The sequence below is a fragment of the Mytilus edulis genome, chromosome 7, assembly GCF_963676685.1.
Source record: "Mytilus edulis chromosome 7, xbMytEdul2.2, whole genome shotgun sequence".
Taxonomy (NCBI): Eukaryota; Metazoa; Mollusca; class Bivalvia; order Mytilida; family Mytilidae; genus Mytilus; species Mytilus edulis.
In genome coordinates, this window is record NC_092350.1 from 59,918,537 (window position 1) to 59,930,778 (window position 12,242).

General features: G+C 31.6%; 1 protein-coding gene across 1 annotated transcript; it reads left to right on the forward strand.

The window, feature by feature from the left end:
- The first annotated feature begins 205 nt into the window (after nt 1–205).
- LOC139483278 (C-type lectin domain family 4 member A-like) lies at nt 206–8,451 on the forward strand. The gene is made up of 3 exons (XM_071267308.1): nt 206–220; nt 7,496–7,589; nt 8,231–8,451. The coding sequence occupies exons 1-3, from the start codon at nt 206–208 to the stop codon at nt 8,449–8,451; spliced, it is 330 nt and encodes a 109-aa protein (XP_071123409.1).
- Nucleotides 8,452–12,242: the final 3,791 nt, after the last annotated feature.

A 12,242-nucleotide genomic window follows, 5' to 3' on the forward strand; every position in this document is an offset into this window, starting at 1 on the left:
AACAATATATAATTTTTATTCAAGCATGTTAGTTTCTGATGTTTTCAATGTTTCAGAAAACAAATAATCTAAAAATTAAAGAACCCATGAACATGTAATGTTACTGTTCTTCAATCCTCTCAAATTAGATATCAACGAGTTAAGTTCACAGAAGTATTTGCAATACAACGACTTTCCACCACAATTAAAAGTACATATATCTAACATGGCTATGCATCTGGTAAGTATAACGTTCTGATTTAATTTAGTGTCTGTAAAATTAAGTGTTGATAAGGAAATTAACATGTTCTTTAAAACGACACGCAGATATACTGTCACTGTTATCATCAAGCAAATCAACACCCTTAAGATAATTTGTTTTTTTAAAACCAATAGTTGTTTGCAAGCTTTTGATAAACACATATCTATACCAATGTTAGTATTGTCAATGTATAATCACTTCAAAAACTAATATTCAATTAGGAGTTTTGTAAATAAATAATTGATTTACAATTGTTTAACATTATTTGATATATTTGTCAGTAAGTGCTGCGGCTTTCAATTAAAGCCTAAGTATTGTTAACAATTGTTAACGTCAACATAACTATAACAGGACAAATAGTTAACGAGGCAATCGGGTTACAATTAAAGTAAAAAAATACATTAAAATAATATTAGTTCAAACACAAATTATCATGAGTTTAAACGTAGACAATATATTGGACGTTGCATTTAGACATTCTACTTTGATTTCTATAGCGGATAATCAATTAGACTGTTTATATGGTTTTTTTAAGGAATAAGTTTAGAAAATAACATTATGGTTTTTATGGATGCACCGGTAAACGGTATTGTTTTCTTAATACCATTTCTAGTGAGTATAAAGGCAGTGACATTTTCCATAACGTACAATACACAAATATTTCAAAGCACGAATACGATCGACGTTCACTCAGAAAGTATAGTGTCTTGTGCTAAGTTATGCTCTTATCAAGACAAATGTTGTGTAGCGGGTTTTGAAAAACTTACATCAAGTTGTCGGATGGATACCTCTGAAAATTGTTCTATTTCGACTCATACAGATAGTGATTCGGATGTCATGCACAGACAACTTTATGGTAAGTTTATTATAAAACAAAATGTATTTCTTTATAATTTACTATCTTAAAAAGCGTAATTCTGTGTTTTGTTTAAGTGTGCATCCAGTCCAAATATATATCTATATACTAATAGATATGTTGTTTATTATTCACTGAGACTCTCCACATATAACAGTTGCAGAATTCTGCATTTAAAACTGACTATAAATATTCAATTTTTTCAAGTAATACCAGGGAATGTTTACCACTCGAATGGTAAGCTCAACGTTAGTTGGCAAAACCTTCTGAATTATGGGTCCTCTATGCTTGTTCAATTTCGGACTTTTTGGGCCTTTTATATTGATTTATTCGGCTTTCTTTGCTTATAGTGTTATAGACGATCCGTGTTTTAAGCGTACACATGTGTAAGTCTTGTATAAATGGTAAGTATTTCAACCATCTGAATACCTTACTATATTTGCATACAGAACTAGTGATTTTTTGCAGTTTACAATTTACAGGTTTTGAATTAGGTATAAGTAGGGGATTTGGTTTACTGCAAATCGTTATTGAGTTTCCAGATATCAACTGTACACAATTTTAAGAGCTTTCATTTCACTAACACCTTGTTTGATTTCTATGAGACTTTCAGCTACTTGTAAAGATTTTTTTTTTTCTCTTTTTAAGAGTGTATAAGCTTAAAGACGTGAATTTTTAAATGAAAGATGTATGTTGCCAATTCAAGAAATCTTTGCCTTGTTTTTAAATCAAATGCTCACAAAAATAATGAGTCATATGTTTAACTATTAGTACGGCGGCTTTGTGAAAAATTGTGCACATCCTGCTACAAGCATGAAATTTGGCATAGACCTTCCTCAACTATTTCTCTTTCATTTCAGATAGGGAGGCATTTGAAAAAAATGCCTCACTTCCGGTAAAATCAAAAATGGTGGACATCATACTTAAATTAGCCCAAAATCGAAGGCTAGTATGTGAAAAGGTGTTATTAACATGCTACTATCATAATATTTGGTACAAACCTTTGTTTTGTACTACTTTTGGATATATGATATAGATAAGATGTCTTCAAAAACCCTACTTCCGGTACAATCCAACATGGCAGATATAGTACTACAATAAGGTTATTTTTAGGGAGGATAATTGAAATGTGTTTTAAAGTATTGCTACTATCATTATATTGTGCAGGAACCTTTCTTTGCTGCTTCTCATGGATACAATGTATAAGACATACTTCTTTAAAATCCTTACTTCTGGAAATATCCAATAGGGCGGACGTAGAAATATTGATAATTGTTCATTTTTTATATTCAACTTTTTTCAAACTGTAAATAAAATGAATTTTTTGGGGTTGTCATTAAACTTTTGGATTTAAGTCATCCTCAAAACCACTTCTGGTAAAAAAATCAGTATGGCGAAAATTACAAAAATGAGTCCTCAATCCATATATTCGATGTAGAGTTTTGGATAGATTGATTAAAACAAAATAAAATCACTAAAGTTGTTAAACATCTTTAGAATGACTTATTTATGGCCGCATATACATGTTTACTCACAATCGGAGAGCTTATTTTCCAAATTTACAAAGATCGTGGTATTGTTTCCTACATCTATAATGTACACGCTCCTGATAAGATGAAGAGGCCTCACAAAAGAGTTGTTGAAAAGGATGCCATGGGTAATATTTTCCCCTTCGCCATTCATAAGGGATGGACTAGTTAGAAAAGGAACCAATACCAAGCTTGTTACTTATTCACATCCGCCATGGTATATTGCACGATGTACTTGCTGAAAAAGACTAGACCGAGTCGTGGGAATAGCCTCAATAAGTATTTCCTCTTCCAAAAACACATTTTTTCTTGCTTCATTAACCCCATCTGATAAGTTTGTTTGTTCGTACAACAAAACCACGTATCGTTCTATCAATGATATTGTCAAATCCATATCTGGTGATGTTGGCTGATCAATCATCATTCTAAATGATAGAGTTACATCTTTTAACACCATCTTTTAACACCAACGCAGTTCCTTTTCCAGCAAACGTGTAATATCTCAATGCCTAGTGTATTTGAAAGGTCATGGATAGATATATATCTGAAGCTTTCCTACTTCCAAATGCAAGCCAAAGTTTGTCTGTCCTTAGGTCACTGCAAAGCGAAACCGCAATGACAGCAACATCAGTATCGAATGTTCGAGTCCTGACTCAGTTAAGTCTGTGTTTCACTGCATCAGACACATGCATCTTGATTCGAGTGTCAGCCTCTTTACGTGAACATGATGCTAAGCTTGAAACATCACCATGTGATGGATAGCACAGAACATCCTGAGTAATTGTTGCTACAACTACCTTTCCCTCAAAATCTATTGAGCAAGCTGTTGCGAATTAAAACTTAAAAGTTCTTTCTTATTGTCGTAATCTTGTTTTGACTCTTGATTCGTCAGTGTATTCCCTTTCCCCTAAATGTAGCTCTTGCTTCTTATAACAAATGCTCAGAATATTCTATCTTATCTACCTCGAAATGTTTGAAAGCTTTGGATAAATATATTTACAAATGCACCTGGCAATGAGTGATTACACACACTTATTGTGCTCCATGTCTTTACCAGTTGTGATATGGTTCTCTGATTGCTTGAAAAGGACAATAAGACTGCGTGAGAGACATTGATGGCATTTGAAGATGTCATTTGAAGATGTGACTTTGACATAAAGAATGATGATTGATCAGCCTAAATCAGATTGGGTTAACATGGTTAACGAATCAGGAAAATAACTATTTGCGCAAAAGGGATGACTAATTGAGGATAAAACGTGCAATATACTAAGGCAGGTGTTTAGGGGAACGAGCTTGGAATTGACTCTTATGAAATCCAGTTCAAGCGCTTATGAATGGCGAAGGGACAGAGAGGATAACTTTTAAATAACTCTTTCTAAGGCTCCTCATTTTGTCAGAAGCTTGTACATTGTGGATGTACTTGGGAATGCGGTTCAATGCCACATCCTAAGCATCAGAAACAAAAGCTATAAAATCTACAGTTTAAATGGACACATACTACAACAATTCAAGCATAACCCGTACCTATGCCTACAAATTTCGGATTACCTCAAATGGACCACCCACATATTAAACGTGACAAAGAAAGTAAATTCAACACTAGACTTTCAAACATAAATAAGCTAGAAAGGATACAACGTCAAGCGGCAAGATTTATCACCATAGGTTACAAGTCCAGAGAGGACGGTGTGTCTCCAATATGCTTGCCAAACTGGAACTACAAGACCTCCAGACAATTGCAAGACGAACAAGCTAGAAGTTGATATTTATGTATAAAGTAGTTTAGGGGCTGATTCCCGCTATTGAACCGACGAATTTCTCCAAAAAGCACGTCCTAAGAGAAACATAACTGCAAAGAAGTTCGAAGAATACCACGCAACAAATATTATGGAAAAGCAAGTAAAGAATCACTCTAAGTGTTTTGACATTCCACTAAGCAAAACACCACAATACTCAAACTCATTCTTTGTAAAGACAGTGATCGCGTCGAATCAGAAAAACGACACTGTAGTGCGCACATCAAGCGTATAGAGCGTCAAATCTGCTCTTACTCCTCGTCAATAAATCGGCGGCGCTCTCTCAAACCGTTAAATTAAAGCCAGAATTGGTATTGACAACGCATTCATACAGATGCAGATACAGAGGATGTCGCGGTCGTTGTTAATGTTGAAAATCGGGTCTCCCGTGCACCGTTTTGTTTACATGTGGTGGTGACTGTAAATAAACATGTATTTTCAGCCAAATAGTAATAATTTGAAAAAATGTTTTAGTACTTTAGTAATTTTATTTTGTTTTAACCAATCTATCTAAAACTCTAAATTAAAGATATGTATTGAGGACTCATTTTTGAAATTTCCACCATATTGGTTTTTTTTTTAATACCGGAAGTGTGATTTCAAAATTTACATTAGAAAAAATTTAGTGGTTTTGAGGATAAATAGAAGCCAATAGTTTAATGACAAGCAAAAAAACCCAACAAAAAACATTTTCTTTACATTTTGAAAAAAAAGTTGAATATTAAAATTGAAAATTGATATTTCTATGTCCGCCATTCTAAATTTTACCGGAAGTAAGGTTTTTAAAGAGATATGTCTTATACATTGTATCCATGAGAGGCACAAAAGAAAGGTTCCTGCCTAGTGCAATGATAGTAGCAATACATTAAAACACATTTCAATTACCTTCCCAAAAAAAAGCTTATTCTAGTACTATATCCGCAATGTTGGATTTTACCGGAAGTAGGGTTTTTGAAGACATCTTATCTATATCATATATCCAAAGTAGTACAAAACAAAGGTTGATAATGACACCTTTTCACTTAATAGCCTTCAATATAGGACTGATTTAAGTATGATGTCCGCCATTTTAAATTTTACCGAAAGTGAGACATTTTTTTCAAATGCCTCCCTATCTGAAATGAAAGAGTAATAGTTGAGGAAGATCTATGCCAAATTTCATGCTTGTAGCAGGATGTGCACAATTCCTCTGAAATATTCTTGTAGCCGCCAGACTATATATCAACACAACGTGTCCTATTTTTATCTTTCAAAACCGTCAACTAAAAATGTCTACTCGGAGTGTGAGTTAACAAATTTAACCCCGCTACATTTTGTATGCATGTACCTGTCCCAAGCCGGGAGACTGTAATGCAGTGGTTGACGTTTGTTTATGTGTTACATATTTGTTTTTCGTTTATCGTCTGTACTTACATAAGGCCGTTAGTTTTCTCATATTAATTGTTTTACATTGTCATTTTGGGACTTTTTAATAACCGACTATGCGGTATGAGCTTTACTTATTGTTGAAGGCCGTACGATGATCTATAGTTAATAATTTCTGTCATTTGGTTTCTTGTGGAGGGTGGTCGCATCGATAATCATACTACATCTACTTTGTATAATTACATATACATTTCATCAGTTTTTCTGTCAAAAAAAGGTGTAAAACAACAATGCAAATCTATCAGTCACAAAACATAAAAAAAAAAGAAATAGAAATTAATGACTACCTATGATACCATTGACCATCACGTTATTGTTGAATATTCCTTTGGTATTACCGGAAATGATTTATGTTGTTTGTGGGCCAATCGGCTTTGCATATCATAGTAATTTCAATATTTTCAAATCACTGAACCATAACAAATACATTAATAATACAATATAAAAGCTACCTTAATTTGTTCGTACAGCATTTAAACTTTGAAATTCTCGTTTTGTGAAGCTTTAAAAAAAAACAAAAAAACACAGTACCAACCATTTGGCATTTGTTAACAACATTTTTCATGTTTTAACAAGATTTGTCATGTTTAAACAACATTTGTCATGTTTTAACAACATTTGTTATGTTTAAACAACATTTGTCATGTTTTAACAACATTTGTCACGATTATTGCAGTTCCTCCGTCATGTACTGACTGTTATAGTTATGCAACGTCATTGTATAGAATTATTGAAGACACTGTTGATTGGCAAACGGCTCGGGTAAGATATTATACGCAGTTGTTTGGTTTCATTTAAATAGTCTATATGATGAATTTTATTGAAAATAACTCGGTTACGAAAGAAATAAACACAAATCAAACGACATATAAAGGAAAACATAGAGTCATGTACTTAAGACATTTGGCTTAACTGTTAATGAACATTTGCACCCTCATGAGTCGCTATGGTTTTTGTTTAATTGCTACCTTTAACGTCTAATTAGAATACACTTTTAGTATCACAGGTGTGAAAAAAATACAAATCAAATAGTTACATGAAGAGATTTCAAACCAAAACCAGCAAAGGTACATTGCACTTGGATTCGTTTGCTTCATTAGCTAAACACAAAACAATATAACATGCCAGACTGAAAATGCTCAGAGTAATATGTACTGAAATAAGCTCAATTGTTTTAACCCGCTTTTAAAAAAATATGTCATATGTACTATTCTTTACTGAAATTGTCATCAGATTTGTTTAAAATTTCGAATACAAGTGTAAATTGGTTGATAGAATGGTGTGTTTACAGTAAAGGTGATTCCCCTTTAAAAACATAACGATCAACACGATTATGTTGTGGTGGTGTGATTCACTTTAATACAAAATACAATGTTTTTTTATTATCTGACTGAGAAGAGCATTGTAATTAAATAAGTGCATTAAATATTTCTTATCCAAATTTACAAACTGTTCGCCTTAATCAACATTTTCTATCATATCTGTATATCTACATATGCATGTTCGTTTAAAGCCTTGTAGTTTACCTTTCAAAACGAAAATAATAAATCATCAGAGAGATACATGAATTATCTAAATTTAAATACAGTAAGAAAAAGATCAATTATATAATATGAATAATTGTAGAACCTAATTGTATTCACAGAATAATTGCTACAATTTTGGAGGGAAATTGGTTGAACTAGAAACAAAAGAAGAGAATGATTTCATCAAGGATACATTAACTAACAGAAATGCTGGTAGGTGTAAGGTGTACCTTTTGTCTTTCGACATTATTAAAATATGACTAATACCGTTAGGTAAACTGACCCTATGGTCACAAAATGTGTAGTAATTATACAATGTTATCCATGTAGAAAGACAACTACAAGTAAAAGCCTGATATGGACCTTTTGTCGTATGACATTAGAAAAATATCACTCTTACCGTAAAATAAACTGCTATAAAGACCCTATGGTCACAAAATGGGATTCAATTATAGAAAGACAACTACAACATGTAACAGCCTGCTATGGACTGATAATACCCTTTGTATGACATACGTCAAAATACAGTCCTACAAGATGAAAGTCTTCTGATTGTATTTACCTTTATTAAAAGATACAATGAGGACAAATATACATAATGATACAAGTCCTCAAGAATTAATACATATACTAGCAAAGTAGAAATATCTGTCCCTAGTTAGATGGTTAAATTTTTGTTTTTCAATCGGTACATCATGCAGATGATAATATATCAGTTATATGTAATGCTAACATACTGCCTAACTGGAAATATAATCTAGAAACAATTTGTGCAATTACGGAACCTTTCCAGATGACAATACGTTATTTTAAAATGTCCGCATTATACTGAACCACATACTTATACTTTTCAGACGCCCTATATTTTCTTGGAGGATATAAGTTCAATGCTAACGACGGTATCAGATGGATAAATACTCCAGGTCAAGCAATGACATTCACAGATTATGCAGCAAATGAACCAAATAGTCCTACTACAGAACTGTGTCTTGGATCCTACAGGCACATGAAATTCCAATGGGTTGATATACCATGTAACTGGCTGAAGTCTTATATTTGCGAGTTCCAAGAATAGAATGCATTGCATCAATAAAACATGATAAACTCATAGGAACAATAAAGTACGCAATCAATGTTGTAAGATTGATACCTTTGTCATATTTCTTTGAGCATTTGGCTGAACAAAAATGTACTAGTTTGTTTTGTTTGTTAAATATGTTTTATAATCTCCGAAAGTTTACATGTGTTTTTCATTACATGTTAGGAGAGCGTTGCAGTTTTCTCTAACATCCATTATAATTGTTGACATAAATGTCCCGTTCTTGCCACTAAAATCATGATGGCCAGCACAACACTTTCGTTAAAAGAATGTTAGCATTACCATTAATGCTTCTTGGTTCATATCTTATGATCATGAAGACACTTACCTTTTTCACATAGCAATGATAATAACACATACATACATGTACAATAGATTCAATAAAATATACAGACAAACATGCATGTACAGAAAGTGAGCAAAAAAATCGTGACTAAAAAGACATTCGTTGAACATGTTTAAGTAAACTCATCATATATATAAGAATTGAAATATGTCTACGCTAGACACGCTTTTTATTATTTATCTTTACATTTTTGGGTATATTATGTAAGGTTTAAGTCAATACACCATTTTCCGTATCTGTTAGTCAACTGATTATTGCCCGTCACGTCAAAAATTATTAATAACAAAATAAATTTGTTCAGTTTTAGAATAGTGAAAAAAGATAATTAAACTCATAATTCAGCCTACAACTGTTTCAATCTGTTTAATGTAGACGAAACTCGCATCTGCTGTACAGTAATAGATGATAGATGTTTTTCCATGCCAGTTCTAACATATTTTATTAGTAACGGTTTTGTGAGTAACACTATATACGTTATCTATTACTTTAATCAAATAGATTTGATTCTAGAATAAAAACATATCGATGTTTCGTTGTTTCATTGTGTCTGAACTCAAATATGGGCTAGCGCAAACAGAACATAGCTCTTACACTTTTATTAAAATTTGCTTTTCAGACTTCACTTAACTACGAGATTCATTTTAGTAGTATCATAAAACACTCCTTTAAATTGAAAAAAAACATATCGAACAAATACTTTAAACTTCTGTTATTGCAACTTATTGTCTGTTATCAAAAAAAGACAATAGTAAGTAACTCTAATATTTGTTTACCTCAAATGTCATCAAGTTTTCTTGTACTGCACGGATTTTAAGTATTTACTGTACATATGTATGTGTCAGTAATGTATCGACACATGTCATAATCCAGTCTGTATGAAAAATAGTATATTTCAAATACACATCGTTTGGATATATCACGTATGTATTTAAAAGATAAGTGAACCGAATGACGCAAATAGATTGATTATATTAAAAAATAATGATATATGTTTTACGTTTTATTTTTTTTTATTTTTTCACTATTCCCGTTGTTAAAACCTATAATTATAAAAAATATCTATAAAATATTACGAAAAAAACAAAAGAACAGGCCTCACTTCAATTGCAATACGACTCAAACCGCTTTGTTTCTACAATAAAGTGTAAATAAATAATGTGGTAGTCGATATTGAATGAAAAGTCTTGAAATTTCAGTCAGTACTTTAGTTAATGCATTAACACTATGATATTGCACTATTGAAATATTTTGTCATAAAACGAGAAATTATCAGTTGCAAATAATATACTTTTTTTATAATCTCGTTTTACTACATAAAGGCAACAGTATTTACCGCTGTTTGAAATTCATAAATCGACAGAGAAAAAACAAATCCGGGTTACAAACTAAAACTGAGGGAAACGTATCAAATATGAGAGAACTTCGACACAACCGAAACACCACATTACAATTAAACACACACAGAAACGAACTATAATATGACAATGGCTAACATTGACTTTATGATACTAAATGACTACAGTAATACACAAAAGACTTATACAACGTGTAGTGTTACTTATTTACCCTTTTCCTGGTTTATCTACTAGCTTGTAAAATTTTGACACTATAACAATCATAAAAATTTACCTCATCTGAGTAGACCTATAAAATATTCTTCAATAATACATGTGCTACAGTTCTTACAAAACAAAAAATTAAAAGTACGCGAAGAAAAGTAATTGAAAGGAAATTAAAAACTGTCAATCTATTAACCTGATAACTATACACATTTTGTTTTAAATAAAAGCAAACCTCACTAGAATTTTGTTTATTCATTACTTCATCAAGTTTTTTTTATATGTGTAGTTTGATTGTGATAATCTTCTGTTTACTTTCTTTGTACATTGTTTTCATATCATCATGTACATTTTCAGCAATGTTTACTTGTTCAAGTAAATGGCAATGGATATACGTCTTTTTATTTTGATTTCTATATTATCTTATATACTGTTATTTCTTTTCACCTCTCACAAGAGAAATAAACTATGTCAAAACATTGACACAAAATCTACCATATGCACGATATTATGGTTAATCTTAAATATGTTTTTAAAAATGCAATCAGTTATTTTCTTGATTTGGGGTTTTTATTATATTTTATACCTTTCGTATTAATCACATCATTGGTGACCATTCTTTTAAAGAGGTAGAGCTATAGTTTTGATTAATATGAATACAAATATGTATCAATTATAGTGCAGCACAAATTATACACTTTTGAATAGAAAACTGGACTCAGAATGTGGTATTTAAATTGTTTTATAAAAAAAGTAGATTTAACTGCCGTGAAAAAAAGCTACAAATCTCGCATATAGAGGGAACAATTTACTAATGACGTTAATTCTTGAGTAAAATGCACCTTTTTATATCGATTTTGGGAATGGAGAGAATATTTCTTCTTTTACTCTTCAATCATCCAGGCGTTTTGCCCTGATGATATTTCTCAGGGATTATTACTGAGCAGATCTTTATCAACGAACATATATTTAAAGGACGGAAATCGATAACGTATGTGGTCATAAACTTGCTAAAAAGGTTATGTGTTTGATGGTTATGAGTGATGATCCGGATTTATCCGGACTGAGCGTAGTCTCATTGACGCTCCTATCACATCTTATTATATATAATCATTCATGTCAAGTACCACAGCAGGGTGTAATAAGGTAAACAAAATAATTGCAGTTGCATGACCTCTTTGTATCAAGTATTTGTTTCATATTTTATCAAAGATTGATTACGGTATTTTAGGACAATTCAAAACATCAAAGATGATTCGATAGTGCATTATATTTATACTAATTACCAAGGCACAGACGACATATAAAAGCATTTTTGCTTGATATTGTTTATATAAGTGGAAAGCAATTAAAACTTCAATATCGCTATCTTGACGGTCACAAACATTATAAATTTTCTTTTAATAAGATGAATGAATTTGGATTTAAATATTGAATAGTAAAATGGCTATTAGTGATTTATGTTCATATAAGAATCAAAGCTACTCTTAATACATAATATCGAACCCCAAAAAAAAACCATTTTTTTCTAAATATGGACCGAACTATTAAATATATTAACTGACAATGAGTTAAATGAATCGGTATTTGTATAATATCGAACCCGAAAAAGCCATTGTTTTCTAAATATGGACCGAATTATTAAACTGACAATGAGTTAATTCAATCGGTATTTGTTATCATTTATTTCAAATTGTTATGATTAAAAGATGAGTTTTATTTTACCGTTAACAAACAGTAAGGTATTGTATCCGGTGTTAAGTGAATTGTTTTATCCGGATTTTAATGTATTAACGTCATTATGGCGAAACTCGTACGGTGGTAAAAATAGTCCAATCATGCATGTAGAGCATACTCTAGTT

Excerpts from the sequence above, each read along its gene's own strand:
- LOC139483278 (XM_071267308.1), top strand. Across the intron at positions 7,590-8,230 it reads ATTAACTAACAGAAATGCTG|ACGCCCTATATTTTCTTGGA; the intron begins GTAGGTGTAAGG and ends TATACTTTTCAG.